The sequence below is a fragment of the Cervus elaphus genome, chromosome 3, assembly GCF_910594005.1.
Source record: "Cervus elaphus chromosome 3, mCerEla1.1, whole genome shotgun sequence".
In the NCBI taxonomy this organism is placed as follows: domain Eukaryota; kingdom Metazoa; phylum Chordata; class Mammalia; order Artiodactyla; family Cervidae; genus Cervus; species Cervus elaphus.
Window position 1 is genome coordinate 29,168,094 of NC_057817.1, and position 21,136 is coordinate 29,189,229.

The following is a 21,136-nucleotide window of genomic DNA, read 5'->3' on the forward strand; positions in this document are numbered from 1 at the left end:
TTTTTTTTTTTTTTTTAAGACAGGGAATACTTTATTCAAACCCATCAGAGAAATGGATAGCTTCAGTCTGTAACAAAGCATAATGTTTTAAAGCATAGGTCAGTAATTGTATATGAGTGTATACACTGCTACATACAAATTAACTGATCAGACCACAACTTTTCAATGTTTGAAACAGAATAAGCTTCCCTGTAAGCAGCACCTTTGTGACGTTTTAACTTTAGTATTCCTCTCCTTCTTCCTCTCCCTCTCCTTCCACAGAATCCACACCAACCTCCTCTCCTTCCACAGAATCCACACCAACCTCCTCATAATCCTTCTCAAGGGCAGCCATGTCCTCACAGGCCTCAGAAAACTCTCCTTCCTCCATGCCCTCACCCACGTACCAGTGAACAAAGGCACGCTTGGCATACATCAGGTCAAACTTGTGGTCCAGGCGAGCCCAGGCCTCAGCGATGGCTGTGGTGTTGCTCAGCATGCACACAGCTCGCTGTACTTTGGCCAGGTCTCCACCAGGTACCACAGTGGGAGGCTGGTAATTAATGCCAACCTTGAAGCCAGTGGGGCACCAGTCCACAAACTGGATGGTACGCTTGGTCTTAATGGTGGCAATGGCAGCATTGACATCTTTGGGAACCACGTCACCACGGTACAACAGGCAGCAGGCCATGTATTTACCATGGCGAGGGTCACATTTCACCATCTGGTTGGCTGGCTCAAAGCAAGCATTGGTGATCTCTGCTACAGAAAGCTGTTCATGGTAGGCTTTCTCAGCAGAGATGACAGGGGCATATGTGGCCAGAGGGAAGTGGATGCAGGGATAGGGCACCAGGTTGGTCTGGAACTCTGTCAGATCCACATTCAGGGCTCCATCAAACCTCAGGGAAGCAGTGATGGAGGACACAATTTGACCTATTAACCTATTCAGGTTAGTATATGTTGGGCGCTCAATGTCGAGGTTTCTACGACAGATGTCATAGATGGCCTCATTGTCTACCATGAAGGCACAATCAGAGTGCTCCAGGGTGGTGTGGGTGGTAAGGATGGAGTTGTAGGGCTCAACGACAGCTGTGGAAACCTGGGGGGCTGGGTAAATGGAGAACTCCAGCTTGGACTTCTTGCCATAATCAACAGAGAGACGTTCCATCAGCAGGGAGGTGAACCCAGAACCGGTTCCCCCACCAAAGCTGTGGAAAACCAGAAAGCCCTGAAGACCCGTGCACTGGTCAGCCAGTTTCCGAATTCGGTCCAAGACGAGGTCAATGATCTCCTTGCCAATGGTGTAGTGACCTCGGGCATAGTTATTGGCAGCATCTTCTTTGCCTGTGATGAGCTGCTCAGGGTGGAAGAGCTGGCGGTAGGTGCCAGTGCGAACCTCATCAATGACTGTGGGTTCCAGGTCTACAAACACTGCCCTGGGCACATGCTTGCCAGCGCCCGTCTCACTGAAGAAGGTGTTGAAGGAGTCGTCTCCTCCCCCAATAGTCTTGTCACTTGGCATCTGGCCATCAGGCTGGATGCCATGTTCCAGACAGTAGAGCTCCCAGCAGGCATTGCTGATCTGGACACCAGCCTGGCCAACGTGGATGGAGATGCACTCACGCATAGTTGCTGTTTTGCGGCTGCCGAGCAGATGGCGGAGAGGAGAAGAGGTTGTTACTTCTTACAGCGCGACTCTTAGGCGGTCGATGTAAGAGAACCTGGAGGAGATTTTTTTAAAAAGAACTTGCTTCATTCTTAACATCAACAGACTTACCAATAGGGGATATAAAGTAAATATTATATTTACTTAAATATTACATATTGCTGTCACTTTAATAAAGGTCCAGTACAATTCTAAACGCTAAATACATTAAATCAATTTTCACACAATCCCTTTAAGGGACTATACTGTTAGTTTCTAATTTTGCTGGTGATGAAAATGAGGCATGGAGATTTTAACTTGCCTAAGGTCCCACAGCTTATGTGTGGCAGTGCTAAGATTGAAATCCAGGCACTCAAAAATCAAACCCCAAGTTTCTAACCATTTTATTGTACTGCTACTGAGAAAGAACAGGCTGCTTAATATACAGAGTTCTAAAGTTAGCACTTATTTCTCAGGAACCACTATCCTTTTTTTCTTTCCTTTTTTTGCTTAGGAAAGTAATAACACAAAAGAGAAGACAGCTTTCCCTATAGTTTGAGGCGCCAAACCTTTAAAATTACATTGTATCAGCAATTTCACAGATATAACCCAGATTTTCTGATTTCATAGCTTTGGGATGTGGCCCAGTCAGTGATTTTCACATCCAACGAGTTCTGTGGTGACAGTGCTGTTGCTGGTGTAAACTGCACTTTGAGAAACACTGGTATATTGGATATGTTGGAGACAGTTAACTTGCCTTGAAACTCCAGGTTTCTGGTCCACGAGGAATCATTTCAGATCTGAAAGAGAAAACTGCATAGTCCCAGAGGTCCTGGACTTGGAGCTGGAGGACAGAGCTGCATAATCTTGGGGTTGTCTTCCTTGAGGGATAGATGAGATTTCATGTAAATGAGTTCTGTGTGTGTGTGTATGTGTGTGTGTTCAGTTGTGTCTGACTCTTTGCGACATCCTGGACAGTAGTCGCCAGTTCATGGAATTTTCCAAGCAAGAATACTGGAGTGGGTAGCCATTTCCTACTCCAGGGGGATCTTCCCAACCCAGGGATTGAACCCATGTCTCTTGCATCTCCTGCATTGGCAGGCAAAGATTTTTTGCCACTATCACCATTTGGGAAGCCCTGTAAATGAATTCTACACATTTTTAATTGTTTATAATGGAATAAAAGTTTGTTGCAGTTGAGTGGGCCATGGCAGAGGCCGTGAACTGTCTTCCCAAAGCCCATTTCTTCTCCTTTCTACTTTATGTAGAGAGCCCACCCACCACCATAGAGGCTAAAAATGCCAGGTACTCAGCCTTACTTGCCACCCAGGCATTAGCATAGCACCCCATTCCCACCAGGGTACCTGAAGGGAATGCCATTGAGGAAGAGAAAGTGTGGAGGTGGAATTCTGGGAAAGATATTCCTCCCTGATAAGGGAGACTGTGAGGAGAATCCTGAGAACTCTGCTGGGGCTCTTGGACAATTTTACCCTCAGATAACAGTGGAAGTAGCAAGACTGGCAAACAAAAGCTTGGAATACAGGGACAGTCACAGAGTCCTGAAGGTGGTGGCAGGAAGCAGCAGCCTGGAATGACTTGTGATCCACCTCCTAGGAATACCCAAAAGGTGCCTGAACTGGATGAAGAACAGGAGAAGGATGCTGTCAGAGAATCGCTCACCGGTAGGCAGAGGTGACAAAATTGTTTGCATTCATGTTGACAGGCTCTCACTTGTGACCCTAAACTGAGTATTAGGAAAATCAAGGTTACAGAAAACTTACTTATAATTGAAACTATGTAAGAAAGCCCTGTATAAACTGAAAGACATTCCATAAAGTAAAAAGCTTTTGTGAGATAAACCAACATCTTACGATTAGTTGGAGATTTTTATGTTAAGTTCATCTGAAACCATGGGAGAAACAGAAGGAAGCTACAATAGGCTCTCTTCAATTTGGCATGGCTCAGGAAAGTATTAGAAAGAAGGATCTCCTCCTGAATGTGCTGTGACATATTACCAGGAGAGGTTGAGGTGCACTTTAAAAGGAAAGGTATCTTTTCTCACTATGAGCGTAAGTGAAATGCTGGCACGCAGTAGAAAAATAGAATAAATTAGTTGAACCCTTTAAATGCTAATATTCAATCAATTTGCATGATCCAATCCCCATTATGATCCTACATGCTTCAACCATAGCTATAGACTTAGAGATAAAAAGATTATAATATGGTCAGAGGTAAGATCAGTCCATTTACTATTTCTATTTCATTCCAGTATGGAATGAACATATAACAATGGTAAAAACAAGCAAACAAAACTTCTGTTTGGAGGGTTACATCTGTAGGAAGTAAGGCAAATAACAACCTATACAGAGTTATGTAGAACATTAATTTAAAAAGAAACTACAGGGAAGCACCAATCCCACTCCTGGCCATATATCCAGAGAAAACCATAATTCAAAAAGATACATAAATGCCAATGTTCATTGCAGCACTATTTACAATAGCCAGGACATGGAAGCAACATAAATGTCCATCAACATTGGAATGGATAAGGAAGAACTTGTAAGTATATACAATGGAATATTACTCAGCCAGAAAGAGGAATAAAACTGTGTCATTTGAAGAAATGTGGATGGAACAGAGACTGTCACACAGAGTGAAGTAAATCAGAAAGGGAGAAACAAATATATGTCAATACCTATGTGGGATCTAGAAAAGTGGTATAGTTGATCTTAATTTGCAAAGCTGAAATAGAGGCACAGAGGTAGAGAACGAACACATGGAATACCAAGAGAGAAGAGGGGATGGATTGGGAGATTGGGACAGACATGTATATACACTACTATGTATAAAATAGAGAATTAATGAGAACCTACTGTATAGCACAGGGAACTCAGTGCTCTGTGGTGACGTAAACGGGAAGGAAATTCAAAGCAGAGGGGATATATGTATACATGTGGCTGATTCACTCGGTTGTACAGAAGAAACTGACATAGCAGTGTAAAGCAACTATACTCCAATAGGAAAAAGAAAAAAGAAAATTACATGAAATTCAAAAATGAATAAATAGTGGGAGGGGGGATCGGGATGGGGAATACGTGTAACTCTATGGCTGATTCATATCAATGTATGACAAAACCCACTGAAATGTTGTGAAGTAATTAGCCTCCAACTAATAAAAAAATAAAAAATAAAAAAAAAAGAATAAATAAATAAAAACTATAAGAGACAAATCTTCCATATGCAGAATTCCAGGTAACTTAGGGAACTATTCCTCTCTTCTATGAGGTGGAGTTTAACTTCTCACCACTTGAGTGTGGGCTGTATTTGGTAACTTGACTCCAAAGAATACAGTATGGAAGGAGGAAACAAAAATCAACTTTCCGGTGGAAAAACCTGGCAACCACCACCTCAGCTAGGTGATCCAAATTAGCATTATCAGTCCTGTTGAGAGATGAACCTTGATCCTGTGGGATGAAAACAGTATTTCCCTTCTGTTGTCTTTCTCCCCAGAATCCATAGCTCCAGTCTAACCAGGGGGAAAAACAAATTGAGAGACATTCTACAAAACACCTGACCAATATTTCTCAAAACTTTCAAGATCATCAAAAATAAAAAAGTCTGAGAAACTGTCACAGACCAGAAAAGCATCAGCAGACATAATGATTATAAGTAATGTGGTATCTGATGGGATCCTGGAACAGTAAAAGGACAATAGAAATCTCAATAAACCATGGACTTTAGCTAATAGTATGCATTAGTGCTGGTTCTTCAGTTTTGACAACTGTACCATAGTATTAATAATGTAATATGTTAACAGTAGTGGAAATAGGATGCAGGGTATACAGAAAAGTCTATACTATCTTGGCAACTTCTCAGCCAATTGAAAACTATTCTAAAATGTTTATTTACAATAAAGAAGGACCATGGGGGATTTTAAAATATTTCTAACATAAAATATAAAAAGTAATATAACACAGTTACCTAATACACTGCTTTCAGAAATATCAACATTTACCCTATCTTATTCTTTAAAAGGAAAATTTTATAGAGTTTAAGCCCCTATGAACCCTTTCATCCCTTCTAAGATTTTTCTTTTTCTACATGTTTGTGAAGTGAATAATCAGTTCAGTTCAGTCGCTCAGTTGTGTCCGACTCTTTGCGACCCCATGGACTGCAGTATGCCAGGCCTCCCTGTCCATCACCAACTCCCAGAGTTTACCCAAACTCATGTCCATTGAGTCGGTGATGCCACCCAGCCATCTCATCCTCTGTCATCCTCTTCTCCTCCTGCCTTCAATCTTTCCCAGCATCAGGGTCTTTTCCAGTGAGTCAGTTCTTCACATCAGGTGGCCAAAGTATTGAAGTTTCATCTTCAACATTAGTCCTTGTATTGAAGTTTCACCTTCAACATCAGTCCTTCCAATGAACACCCAGGACTGATCTCCTTGCAGTCCAAGGGACTCTCAAAAGTCTTCTCCAACACCACAGTTCAAAAGCATCAATTCTTTGGCACTCAGCTTTCTTTATAGTCCAACTCTCACATCCATACATGACTGCTGGAAAAACCATAGCCTTGACTAGATGGACCTTTGTTGGCAAATTAATGTCTACTGGAAAATGTCTACATGAACAGTATGAAAAAGCAAAAAGATAGGACACTGAAAGATGAACTACCCTGGTTGGTAGGTGCTCAATATGCTACTGGAGATCAGTGGAGAAAAAAATCTAGAAAGAATGAAGAGAAGGAGCCAAAGCAAAAACAACACCCAGTTGAGGATGTGACTGGTGATGGAAGCAAGGTCCAATGCTGTTAAGAGCCATATTGCATAAGGACCTGGAATGTTAGGTCCATGAAGCAAGGCAAATTGGAAGTGGTCAAACAGGAGATGACAAGAGAGAATGATGACATTTTAGGAATCAGGAACTAAAATGGGTTGGAATGTGTGAATTTAACTCAGATGACCATCATATCTACTACTGTGGGCAAGAATCCCTTAGAAGAAATGGAGTAGCCATCACAGTCAACAAGAGAGTCCAAAATGCAGTACTTGGATGCAATCTCAAAAACAATAGAGTGATCTCTGTTCATTTCCAAGGCAAACCATTCAGTATCATGGTAATCCAAGTCTATGCCCTGACCAGTAATGCTGAAGAAGCTGAAGTTGAACGGTTCTATGAAGACCTACAAGACCTTTTAGAACTAACACCCCAAAAAGATATCCTTTTCATTATAGGGGACTGGAATGCAAAAGTAGGAAGTCAAGAAACACCTGGAATAACAGGCAAATTTGGCCTTGGAGTACAGAATGAAGCAGGGCAAAGGCTCATAGAGTTTTGCCAAGAGAACACACTGATCATAACAAACACCCTCTTCCAACAACACAAGAGAAGACTCTACACATGGACATCACCAGATGGTCAACATCGAAATCAGATTGATTATATTCTTTGCAGCCAAAAATGGAGCTCTATACAGTCAGCAAAAACAAAAGGTGAATAATATAGCTATACAAATGTACACTATCTTCTACATGTTTATAAAGTTTGTGGGCATAGTATCATATTGTATACCTCTTTCTGTATGTATGTATATATGTAGTTCTAGATAATTCATTTTAACTGTTTATTGATATTGTTGTAGCTGTTTAGTCGCTGAGTCATGTTGACTCTTTTGCAACCCCATGAACTGTAGCTCTCCAGGCTACTCTGTTCATGGGATTTCCCAGGCAACAATACTGGAGGGGATTGCCATTTCCTACTCCAGGGGATCTTCCCGACCCAGGAATTGAACCCATGTCACCTGTATTGGAGGCAGATTCTTTACCACTGAGCCACCTGGGAAGCCCCAAGACCACATTATAATTTATCTCTATTAAACATTTAGTATTTGGGGTTTGTTTTTGGGTTTTGATTTTTGCTATTACAGAGTTCCACAAAAGTCTTGTATACATCTTCTTGAGTACATATGTGAAAATATCTTGTCTGTATCTGAGTTAAGTTTGATCATCTTCACCTGCATTGCTGCTACTGCTAAGTCACTTCAGTTGTGTCTAACCCTGTGCGACCCCATAGACAGAAGCCCACCAGGCTCCCCCGTCCCTGGGAGTCTCCAGGCAAGAACACCAAAGTGGGTTGCCATTTCCTTCTCCAATGCATGAAAGTGAAGTGAAAGGGAAGTCGCTCAGTCGTGTCTGACTCTTAGGGACCCCATGGACTGCAGCCTACCAGGCTCCTCCCTCCATGGTATTTTCCAGGCAGGAGTACTGGAGTGGGGTGCCATTGCCTTCTCCATACATATTGCCAAATGACTTTACAAAGAGCTAATACTCCCACCAGAAATCTAAGAGAATTCCCAGTACTCTGCATTTTACTGTACTTGATATTAGCACAACGTTGAAATGTTATCAGTATGGTTAATAGCAAATGATATCTTGTTTTAAGAGAGAATTCGTATTTCCCTGAAAGACTTTATTATTAACTCTTAGGTTCCCATGTCAGTATACTGCACTTTACAAGCTTGCCCTTTTTCTTCTCTCCCTTTGGATTATATTTTTCTAATTGTTCAATAGAATTTTTTTTAATGAATCTTTCTTATGGTAAAATGTATTACAATTATCTTTGGCCTATAGCTTGTTTTTTTTGGTTTCACTTTGGTTATGATTGAATCTGTGACCCCTGCAGTGGAAGCACAGTGTCTTAACCACTGGACTGCCAGGGAACTCCCAGTGTAGAACTTTAAAATAATACTTTAAAATATATATATGTTATTTCTTAATTTATTTATTTGGCTGCACAGAGCTTTAGGTGGAGCATGTGGGACCTAGTCCCTAGTTCTCTAGGGATTGAACCTGGGCACCCTTCATTGGGAGCCCAGAGTCTTAGCCAACAGACCACCAGGGAAGTCCCAAAAATAGTACTTTTTAAAGGGAAAACATACTCAAATATTTAGGGATGAAATGGTATGCCCGAAATTTGCTTCATAATAACCCACTGGAGGGTGGGGTAGGAAGAAGGTAGAGGTATATCTGAAATAATACTGGCTGAGGTCATAACAGGAGTTGGGTGATGGGAATATGCAGCTTGAGTCTACTTTTGTACATAGTTTAAAATTTCCATAATCAAACATTTTTAAGTACAGAGAAATATTTATTTCTGCAGAAGATCATAGCTTTGAAATTTTATCTTTTTCTATTTTATCTAATATTGATATGTATGCAAGACAAAGAATACTTTAAAATATGAACCTACAAAGCAATTTTTTAAAAAATTGCTAAAAAGTCTTATAATTACAGTAGTTAAAAACTTGAAAATATTGTCTACCCAGAAACCCAAGAAAATCAACTAAAATATTATCATTCACTCATTCATTCATTCAAACACAAGAGTTAATGTAACATGAAAGGCACTGTCTAATACAGTGTTTGAAAAAGGTCTCTCTTGCCTTATAGCAATAGTTAATTCAAAGAAAAAGCCATTCTGTTACAACAAAACATAAGTAGAAATAAACCTAACAAGAAACATGTAAGATTTATATGAAGAAACTGTAATCATAAATAATAGTTACCTATTCCCAGATGTGTCCAACTCTTTGGGACCCTGTGGATTGTAGCCTACCAGGCTCCTCCCTCCCTCCTCATCTTCTCATTCCCAGATGAGAAGACTCAATATCAATACTCCAAAAATTAATCCAGAAAGGTTAATGAAATCTTTGTAATTTTCTAAATCTTGACTGATTCTAAAGTTTAAATGAAGATTGGATGTTCTCAGTTGTTAAGTTGTATCTGACTCTTTTGCAACCTCATGGACTGTAGCCTGCCAGGATCCCCTGTCCATGGGATTTTCCAGGCAAGAATACTGGAGTGGGTTGCCATTTCCTCATCCAGGGGATCTTCCTGACCCAGGAATTGAACCTGAGTCTTCTGCATCTCCTGCATTGGCAGGCAGGTTCTTTACCACTGAGCCACCTGGGCTTCTTGAATGTTCAAGGAAAGTAAAAAAAAAAAAAAAAAAACAGTTTTTTCACTGTTTAGAAGAAATAAGGTAAACATTTCATAATGCACTAAAAGAAAATGAATGTATTTCAAAGTTTTAATTTAGAGAAAAAATTATTAAGATATTAGAAGGAAAGAGAGTCACACAGATAAAGATTGATAGATATGGCCCTCAAAACAATTAAAAATGCAAGAAACCATATACAAGTTGAAAATTTTAGATGTTACGATAATATACTTTTAGTATATTTAATAGACAATGAAATATCCAGATCATAAAAAGAGCCCTACCAGTAAACAACAACAAAATGATAACCTAATGGGAAAACTAAGCAACATTTGAAAAATGACTACCAAACTTTTGAAAACTTACCAGAAATCAAGGAGCTGCAATTTTAGCAATAACAAATAAAAGGAACCTAAGTGATAAATAGATACTGGGTGTATCCCATCCCTTGATGACTGAGGACCACAGGCTACAGGATCATCAAAGTCCCAAACTCTTGAGGGTGACTTGTCCTGTTATGTGAAAGATTTGTCATATGCACACTGGGAAGAGAATTCTTTCCTTAACTGCAAGGACCAGTTAAACATATAACTGATACTGACCAATCTTTCCTGTCACATAGAGAACCTGTAACTGATACTGACCAATCTTTCCTGTCACATAGAGAACACACTTGAGGAAGAAGCCAACACACAGCTAGCAGACTGGGCATGTGAGGGAAAGGTGTGGAAAAAAGGTGAGAAGGAAGGAGAAAGGCAGGGGTTAGAATAATTCTAATTATGCACTTGGATCCAGCTCCATCACTGGACGTTTAAATAAGCCACTGGCTTCCCTCTGCTTCCTTTCTAACCTTTTTTCAACCCTCTGTCATCAGGCTTCCACTCCTAGTCTACTGAATCAGTTTGGTAATGGTTACCAGTAAGTGTCCAACTGTCATATTCAATGGCTTTTTCAGTCATCTTAATTACGTGGCATTTATACTTCACATCTTGAAATTTCACATCTCTTTCTCTTGCTTTTGTCAGGACACTTAATGCCAGTATTGTTTGGGAACTCCTTTTCCTCTGCCTTTTTTGTATTTCCAAAAATTGTTTTTTATTTATTTAATGAAAATATTTACAAGTACAGAGAATTATACCTATGTACCTATCTAACCACCTATTTCTGCTTCAGAACTTTAAAGACACAGATATATTTGAAGACCGTCTACATACATCCCTTGTTATTTACCTCCCTTCCTCCTTCCCCAAAGACAGTTATTTAAAAGGTATCCACTACCTTGAAGCTGGTATCATTCCCAAGTGTACTAGTACATTTTTATACTTTTACTAAGTGTATCCATAAACAATATATAGTCATATTAAAACTGTAAGTAAAAAGTTATCAAACATGTCAATCTAACTTGCTCTTTAAAAATTTCTTTTGACATGTAAGAGCTGTTCCAGTTCATCCCCTTTAAGTGATAGTTTTCCATCACAAGATTTACTATAATTATTTTTTGATGGACATTGTTTTCATATCATTGTTAAAAAAAAAAAAAAGCTGCAATATTCTTATAGCCTCCATGAATCAAGTGCCAGGATATGTAACCTTGAAGTAGAGCTACCAATGTGCAAGGCATGCTCATCACTCTCTAAATGCAGCAAATTGCTCTCCAAGAAAATGGTCTCATCAATTTATACTCCTATAGTAGTATATAAGAACTTTTGTTTCATCCCATCCTTGCCAAAACGATATAGTATTCGCATATAAGCTATGTATGCTGTGCTGTGCTTAGTCACTCAGTCGTGTCCAACTTTGCCACCCCATAAACTGTAGCCTGCCATGGGGATTCTCCAGGTAAGAATACTGGAGTGGTTTGCCATGCCGTCCTCCAGGGGATCTTCCCAACCCAGGGACTGAATCCAGGTCTCCCACATTGCAGGTGGATTCTTTACCATCTGAGCCACCAGTGACGTCCATAAGCTATGCATACCCTCCTGTATGCTTTTTTCTCCCATATACTTGATTTCTAAATTACATATAAAACCTTATATAATATAAATCCTATGTAAATAGTTGCCAGTGTGCTGCAAAGTCAAGTTTTGCCTTTTGAAATTTTCCGGAACATTTTTTTTCTGGATGCAGATGCAGAACCCAAGGATACAAAGGACCAATTGTACTGATAAATTTTCTTCCCCCCTCCAAAAGCCTGACATTTTCTAGGCTTCTGTATTTATCCCTCCTATCTTCTGTAATCAATTCCTAATCTTATTCACTCATGACTTCTCAAGTTACTGACCAGACATGTCTCACAGGCATCCTAAAATCTTCCCCTCATTCTCACATCCAGTCAGATACCAGTTCCTACCCACTTGACTTCCTTAAAAACATACATACCTGCACCATTGCTGCTACAGCAAATTATCACAAACTTAGTGTTTCAGAACACATTTACTCTTTTACAGTTTTAGAGGTCAGAAGCCTGAAACGAGTCTTATAATCAAGGTGTTGCCTGGGTTGGTTCCTTCTGGAGGATCCAGAAAATAATCTTTCCCCTGCCTCTTCCAACTTCCAGAGGCCACTGGCATTTCTTGGCACATGGACACATCTCTTTCATCTTCCATCATCACACTTCCCACTACTGTTGAATCCCTGTGTTCTTGTGATTATATTGGGCCCACCTGGATAATTCATGGCCCTCATTTCAAAATCTTGAATCCTATCTACAAAACCCCCTTTGCTGTATAAATAACTTTCACAGGTTATGGGGATTAGGGTGTGGACATCTTTATTCATCCTCTCACACTGTTTTAACTGCTGCCCCCTTAATTTCAAACATCTTTCTCACTTGGCCAATTCCCAAACTATTTACAAAGCCACCAGGTTTGTGTTCTCATTTTTTCCAATCTAACCATAATCCTCTGCTTAAGACTTTCAGTGGCTCTCCATTCCCTACAGAATCAAGTGAAGTCATTTCTTTAGCATACAGTTGGTCATGATTTGATTGTAAAACAAATCCTACTAGCTTTTCTCTATTACTCTACTGAAACCTGCACTCCACCCACTCCAAACTATTACACTGAATTTGCCCATGGTCATGCCTCTTTGCCTTTATTTGCACTCTTGGTCAGTTTGCTGCCCATTCTTCCTTCACCTACCTAGCCAACACATATTGATTAAGACTCCATCTGGAAGTTAATGTCTTCCTCCACCAGGAGGGTTGGCCACTGTTGTCTTGGTATATACCTAGTATCATCAAAACAGTCAATAATATTTTTTTAGGAATATTTTGGCTTACAATGCTGGCCTCTGAATTTACTAAAGGTAGAATTTTCTTAATTTTAGCATCCTGTGCACCCAGGATCTTGGCTTACAGTAGATACGCAAGATCAGAATGGTCATAAATGGAACAATTAAAGTCATGGAGCTACTGTGTATTTTCCCAAGATTTGAATACTGATGAAATATGGCATGCTACACAAATAGCCGTGTGTCCACAAGAAAATAAGATAGCGGTAAGACACAATTTTTTTTTTAATTTAGTCTAAGTTAATCTGGAAACTTGATGAGTATTTGCTATTACCCCTAATTTTTTTTGAAGAGTACAGAGGCTGAAAGGATTAAATAATCTTCACATATATCTTTTAAGGGCTTCCCAGGTGGTACTAGTGGTAAAGAACCCACCTGCCCATGCATAAGACACAAGAGATGCAGGTTTGATCCCTGGGTCAGGAAAACTCCCTGGAGTAGGAAATGGCAACCCACTCCAGTATTCCTGCCTGGAAAATTCCATGGACAGAAGAGCTTAGTGGGCTACAGTCCATGGAGCCAGAGTCAGATACCACTGAGTGACTAAACACATACACAAGGATCTTCACATAGAAAAATGGCAAGTTGATAACAAAACGTTTGTTTTAGCAGTAATAAGTTACAACAAGCTTAATGCTTTTAATTCCTCCCCAATCTATTTTATTGGTGAGGACTGAAAACATTACAACTTGAATGAAGTCATCTAAGAAGTGCTTAGCACACAGTTGTTGCTTGGCACATGAGACTGTCCAGGTTGGAGAGAGGATAATGATTAGGATTAAGGTAGCAACAATAAAGACAAAGAAAGAGGCAGATATATAACTAAGTAATTTTTAGCCCTATTCCTCAGTAAGCTGGAAAAAAAAGTTATCCAAGGAAAGCCACTCTAATGCTAAACAATCTTTTATAATTAAAGGCATTTTAGTATTTAATTTTGCGGCCCGCCCCTGCCCCCCGCCATCTTGCCATTTTTAGGATTGCCAGAAATCCTGCAAAAATAAGCATAACCATTTCAAAACTATACGCATATTTTCCTCCCCACAAAAGTTTCTTTGCCAGTGTATTCAATCATTGTGAATGCCACAAACTTCCAGTTTCAAAGCTACAAATGTGCGAGTCATTTCTTATGCCTTCCCCTTGCCCTCTGAATCTAATCCATTCAAGTGTTTATACCCAAATGTTTCTCAAATCTACCACTTTGCTCCAACTGTATCATCACCAGGTAAATTCTAACTGGTCTCATCTGTTCTCCACAATGCCCAAATTTTAAGTCCCAGGTGTCTGGCTCTTACCTCTTTCTCCAGCCTCAGCTTGGAAGATGGAACAAGGTCCTCCATACTGTATCTGCAGGACCCTACAATTCTTCCAGTGCATCATAAAGTGGTAACGTACAGGTGACTCCTTCATTTCCAACACTCTCCTCCTGGCTCACCTAACTACTACTCCCATCATCTGTCCTCTGCATCTCAGGAAACGCTCCTCTTTCCATGGAATTTTCCAGGCAAGAATACTGGAGTGGGTTGCCATTCCCTTCTCCAGGGATCTTCCTGACCCAGGAATTAGACCCGGCGACTCTTGCGTTGCAGGCAGATTCTTTACCACCTGAGGCACCAGGGACGCATTCAATTCCTATACCATCTCCCACTCCAGCTACATGGATTCTGCCTCGTTCCAGCTTTCACATTTACTGCTGGTCTAATTTTGCGATTACTTATGACTATCTAATGCTAAGGACCATAATGGTTGGAATCCAACCTATTTTTTGCTGCATAGCACACTGCCTGAAGTGTAAATACTGGAAGTGTAAATACTGGCTAAATGAATGCCCCACTCATGATTAGCTTCAATGCTGTCAATACCCTGAGTTTTGACATGTTGAGGTCATAGTTATTCGTATAGGCAGAATTTGGAATGCAAAACAGCTGAAATACAACTTAAGACAAATAACAGCCTACGTAAGGGTATAGGGAGGCTGAGGTTCTACCATGGTTCATTAAGTGTGATACAGTAGATACACAAAGGAAACAGAAGTGAAGTATAGGGGCTTCAAAGATCTGCAGAACAGCTACCAAAATGAGTTTAAAAGAAAAAACTTTCAGGAAGCTTGTTCCTTCCTACACCACCAGATGATGATGAAGGTCCATATTTAGGAGCATTATGAAGAAAGTGAAAACATCTCAATTCCTTTAAACCCTCATACCAACTAAAGACACCCATTATAGTTTTCATGCCAAAGATTTTAAAGGAAACTCACAACCCTTTAGTAGTAAATGTTAAAACTTTTTATAAAAGCTTCTATGCATAAAACTGAAATTTAAACTTGGGAGACATACAATACTCCGTTACCATTTTCTAACAAGGCATATATAAGGTTATCTCAGTGATGAGAATCTTTCGACAAAGCCACTTTTAAAACTGAAAAGCCTACATAATAAGTTTATCAATTGGACATTAATTCACCAAAAATAATACACAATTATACTGCGTTCCTGATATGGTAAAGAAGAAAGTTATGCATCTCTTCTCTTGGCCAAATAAACACCTGATAGGAAGGCCCTAATGCTTTGTTAGCGCGTTACCCCTGTAAATTTGTTATTACTGGGATGATTTTGCTCACTGACACTAGCTAACTTCATTAAGATAAATGTTCATTAGCAAAATAAAGGTTTTAGCTGTTGCAAGGACAATATTACTGAGCTAAGTAACTATCAAAGTGAATGTTCACATTAAATGTTACCATTATGTATATTATTTATAAACATACAACACACAACTTGGTTGAATAAAAATTTCTGAATATATGAGGATTAGAATATTTAATTTGAAATTAGCCTATATTTAAAAGACCTTGATTTCTACTATTAAAAAGTTCATTATAGCTAGACAATTCAAGAACTGTGGCATAACAGCTATGTAACACTTAGGGTCTTTATAGCAATACTATATTAAATAAAAGTTGAACTATGACATTAATTTACAGATGTCAGCTATTTGAAAAAGCCACAGGTTATTCAGTTTTTCCATTTTTGCCATCACTGATTAAAAAAAATTTTTTTTAATTAAAAAAAAGATTCATACTGTTTGTACTCAAAGCAAAGAAGTGGTTGAAAAAGTAAAGGTAACCAAGGCTTTCTCTTCAAAATAGAAGTTTAAAGGTCCAGAGCTTACATACTCAAGTCAGGCCCATGAAGTCTGACCCATGAAGGCAAAACTCTACAAAGATATATATTGCCTTATGATTTTTCTTCCCTTCAATAACTGCTTGTGACACTAAAAGAATAAAACCCCAGAATCACAGAGCTGACTCTTCTAGCTTTTTACTCTCTCACTTTGCAGATGAAGTATCACACAATCCACTTCAAGCCCCCCCAGTCCCCCCACACAAAAAAACCAACAGCTGAAATCAGAATAGAACTACAGAGTGGGCAACATAAAAAGTAATCAGAAAGTAAATACAAGCAGTCATTAGATATAAGCCACCTGGAGAAAAGGAAACCAGTCCTGCTTTTTAATAATTTTATTTTTTCTAATTTTGTGTCACTTTAATTTCCGATAGCACCTTGGCAATGTTGAAAACAAAAATACAAATACAAGGATGTACTCATTTTAACATAATATGCATGAACATGTGTCACATGTCAGGGCGGTGGTGGGGGGGGCGTCGGGGGGCAGTGTGGACAACAAGAACAAACCTTAGCAATGAACAAGAGAAGCCAGATAACTGATTCTGACCCCTAAGCTCAACATTTACGAGATGTCACTCAAAGGACACCTGAATCAGGCAAAAACCAAAAAAACAAAACCCAATAATGATGCAGACTGTTTCTTATACTAATCAGTATTTTGTGCTGCATAACTGAAAATAAAATGATTTTATACACAGCCTTATTGATATCTCACTTGTACTTTTAGGAACCGTCTACTCAACAATTTGCAGCTTCTAAAAATAAAACTGAAACTATTTAACAATCAGGTGGATTTTAAAAGAAAATACTCTCAACCTGAAAAATTCTCTTTCAACTTCTTAAAATGTTCTCATTTAATGAGAACTGAAATGTCTATGTTTCTTCTTGAAATTTCAGACTAGCTAAATTAGCATACACCAAAAAGCCCTAGGTTAAATTAATGGCCACCAAATTGTAAAGAAATGTAAAAAGTTATGAAAGAACCCCATAAATTGTAGTTAAGAATTTATAAAAATCCCTCAAAAGGAACATACTTTCGCATTTTACCTTTCCTGTAAAAACAAAAACAGTACTTTAAAAATATGGTTAATATACATGGCCAACATATATATCAGAGACTTAACCCCAGTACTGTTTAACGGTGTCAAAGTAAAAAACCAGTGGACATTTAAACCAAAAGACTACATATTAATGTCACAACTAATAAAACTTTAGAAAGTGTTCAGTGACTTTTAAATACTATTCTCTGCTCCAGCAGATGCTAATACTCCATCATGAAGCCTTCTCCAAAGCCATCCTGGTTATTTAAGAAAAAGGAATGTAAAACAATATTCAAGCTACCTTAATTTTTAGGAACCCAAAATAAATAAATGTGCATGTCATTTGATCACATGCAAATTGAACACATACGATGATAACAATAAAACCATATCACTGAAAGATCATACCTTCTTCTAAAATCCAGTTGAAAAAAATTTAGATGGATCATTCCTTTAAATGCCAGTGTATTTGCAAAAATGAAATTACTCAGACTAAAGACAGGCCTAGATAACATGAAAATCTTAATTATCTGGATAGAAAATGGAGGCAGATTTTGCCATATCTCTATATAGCTTCTCTATGAAGTGCAAGGTGATAAACTTGTATAACTCTTCTCCTCATACCTTAAGAACTATATATAGCAGAAGATCACTGTACCACACACTCAATTATCATTTGTATCTACTTTTACCTCCAACAACCCAAGGAAGTGTTAAGTCATAAGAATGAAGAGAAACTCTAGACATTTAAATTCTGCCTTCTAAAGAACCAAATAAATAGTTAAACTACAATGAACGCCCAACCCTCATCAGTTTACAGAGTTAACGCTGGACAAAAAAAAAAAACCATCAGTTTCACACAACTCACAGGCATCATTTAGATACAGACCTTAATCTGATGTAATAAAATAAATGCTAAATACATACTGTGAATATATATATTATATATATATATACACACACATACACATACACACACACATTATTCTTCCCTATACATCCCATCAAAATGGAAACTATTAGCTGTAATGAGGCAAATTAAGTTAAAACACTGTATTTAATAAGAAATTTTAAAATGGTCATGTTTTTAAATTTCTACTTTCAATAACATTCTTGGAAAAAGCAAGAACCCACTTGCTTTCTTAAAGAACTCTTTTTGTCTTGTGTATCAATCAAAACAGTTTCTAGAAGTTAGGTAGACTAACAGTAAGACACACAAGGATACAAGTAATAAAGGCCTATTTCTGTGACACATTGTTAAAAAAAAAGTTTCATCTAAGTGCAATAATTAAGTTTATAATCCTTACCAAGTGATTTTTATAAAATGTTTATTCTCTTAAATCCAATGCATTCACAGAGTGTTAACACTTTAAATGCTTATCATTCCACCAGCTGCAGCATTATCTAAGTAAACCAAAATAAGCACTTTTATCATAGATGTAGTCAATGATTATTAATACTTTTTTTTTCTTTAAAGGACCTAAACTTCCCCCAAATTTCAACACAGGTAGTTTTATTGTATGTTTCATTTAGTAGAAAATAGTGTGTAGAAATGAATAGCTTCGAACTGCTTAAATATATTATATCATGTTATCAATCCACCAAATCAAAAGCAATTGCCAAGCTGAATAATAAGTTACAAAGAAGTGATAATTCTGGATTGTACAGAAATGTGCAGTGTTTTCAAAGCTCTGAACAATTACCTACTAATACAAATCTCCAAAGCTTAACTTAGAGTTGGAAGATGAGTTTCACAGTAATGTAATTTTAACCTCCATTTACATTCATTTTAATATATTACTAAGATGTTTATTCTATGTCACAATGGTGCTTTCCAGTGTTCACAATTTACAGTTTCAGTTTGTACAAATGTAATTCACTAACATAAGGGACAGTTATTACTATCACAAACTATCCCTAAAGAGAAAACACAGAACTCTGAAAATGGTATGACTTAAAACAGATTAATGCAACATGGTTTTTGATTTTTTAGCCATTTTCTAAACACCAGCATGTAAACTTGTCTATTTCATATGAGAGTTAAAACTTTATTCACTGAGAAATTATGTTAATTTTAATTATCTAACTTGTTAACTCAAAAATTTTGCGACGTGCTGGCTCTGTTTCTGTGAATTCCAAATCTGTCTTTTTTTTTTTTTTTTTTTTGGAGAAAGAGAAAGAAAGGAGGTGATAAATACATTGTAAACAGAAAAAAAGTTGTCCCCAAATTAAGCCTTTAAAAAGAAATTTCTTTTAATGTCTACACTATTTAACACTTTAAGAGTTGGCTACAATGTTTCATCTTTAACACTAACAAATAAATTATTGTAGGGTCTGTCTGCCCTACTATTATGGGATATAAGTTCTAAATACATGACCAGAAGAGTAAAATCCTTCAATGTTCAAGTCAGAAATTTAGAACAGTTATGATTTGACTAGACTGATCAAGGCAGTTAGAAACATACAATTCTGTAGTTGGTTGGTTATTTTGCTTTTGGGGGTGGGTAGTCAAAGAACTGAGAATAACAAATGAAGTTAACAAAAGAAAACTGTTTCCTATCTTAGGGGGCTGGGGAGAATCACAGGGCAGCTTAAACCTCTGAACTCCATTTGACCCACCCACTCAGATCTACTATAAAACTGCAATTTTTTGAATAACCCCCATTCTTTCCTTGAATTTCAAACTGATTGGTAGTCATATCTCTAAGTACAATCAGAGTTTAACAGCTTGTTGAATGAAATATTAGTAAGGTTGAAAAGACAGACTAAATTTCAAACTGGAAAAAAAATCTACTCAAGTATTACATTCAGTTTTCAAATCATTTACTAACATGACAACAGATTTGGCTTCAATCACACTTGCACACACTCACACCACAACAGGCACCCCAGCCACTGATCTGTTTTGCAACACAAGGCCATATAGGCAGAAATGGCATTCTCCAAGCCAAACTTTAAATAGATTAAAAAAATTAATTTCTAATTTTACAGAAATGCTTCTTCAAAAAATATTTTCTCTCACTCCCTCGTCTCCTACTGAAGGATGTGTAATACGTTTTTTTCCCAAGCTAAATCTGAACCCTCAAAATTGATTCCAGGCAGAAGATCTCTGCAAATTAAAATCAAAAACAAAAATAGAAAAATTATATTTTTATATATGTATACATATATATATATATTTATACTGATTGGAATCCTCCAGCATTTTAAAATCACTTTAGAGATGAATTTTGGGATTCTACTGCTCACAACTCCAAAATCCGTAATGATTTAAGGATGTACTTTCTCTTGCTTCCTTCCTGGCCACCCCCTCCCCTCCAAAACAGTTCAGTATAGCCACGGCTCAAGTTTAATGGGAAGAGAGAGAAGGTTTTGAATAGTTTTTGTTTTGTTTTTTACTTTGGTGATCTGGGTGGCACATATTGCTCTTTGCCATTACGTCGAGTCACTCCCTGAGGTAGAGCCCTATGGCCAAACTGGCGTCTCTGTTCCCTGATTTTTCCAGCTGCTCCCCTGGGAATGGCATTGCCTCGGAAGCCAGAGTAATCCTTACTAGCCCTTGCTTCTGGCTTCTCATGTTGTTTCTCAAAGGACTTCTCGGGAGCTCCATTCTCTTCATTTTTGGTGGGAGATACTGCATTGGAGCGCAGTTCTCTCAGTGGCTGCGCAAGAGCTGGAGCTGGCTCTTTAGGGGGCTTCTGGCACACTTCAGCATAACTGAGCTTTCGAGGTTCCTTTGAAGTAGAGAAACAAAAACATTTATGGTACATATACTCTAAGTGATAAAGTTCAAAACGAGTAGTGTCAACCATAAGAAATCAGTAAGGAAAGGGCAATAGGCAATCTCATACAAATTGCTATTAAGTGTATTGGTGTACTGGAACAATTAAAAAAAAGTTTGAATATAATGAAAAAGTCCTAGCATTTTACATATGATACCATAATTTCACTTGAGATATTTATTTGAAGGATGTACAAGTCAGCACTGTTTATAGTGA

General features: G+C 38.1%; 2 protein-coding genes across 6 annotated transcripts in view; both read right to left on the bottom strand.

The window, feature by feature from the left end:
- Window positions 1–21,136, bottom strand: part of LOC122682197 (tubulin alpha-1C chain-like) — a 1,110,822-nt gene continuing 1,089,686 nt past the window's right edge. The window contains exons 1-2 of one of the 2 annotated variants that reach the window (XM_043885054.1): window positions 305–1,725; window positions 1–274 (exon numbers count right to left, since the gene is read on the bottom strand). In XM_043885054.1, coding sequence (XP_043740989.1) covers window positions 221–274; window positions 305–1,606 — 1,356 coding nt within the window. In that variant the 5' untranslated portion in view covers window positions 1,607–1,725 and the 3' untranslated portion in view covers window positions 1–220. Of the gene's footprint in view, window positions 275–304; window positions 1,726–21,136 lie in introns of those variants that run through there. The other variant, XM_043885049.1, reaches the window with a different exon arrangement.
- Window positions 18,450–21,136, bottom strand: part of LARP4 (La ribonucleoprotein 4) — a 69,288-nt gene continuing 66,601 nt past the window's right edge. For all 4 annotated transcript variants that reach the window (XM_043884843.1, XM_043884852.1, XM_043884833.1 and 1 more), the window contains one exon: window positions 18,450–20,872. In XM_043884843.1, the coding sequence (XP_043740778.1) occupies window positions 20,534–20,872 (339 nt within the window). In that variant the 3' untranslated portion in view covers window positions 18,450–20,533. The remainder of the gene's footprint in view (window positions 20,873–21,136) is intronic.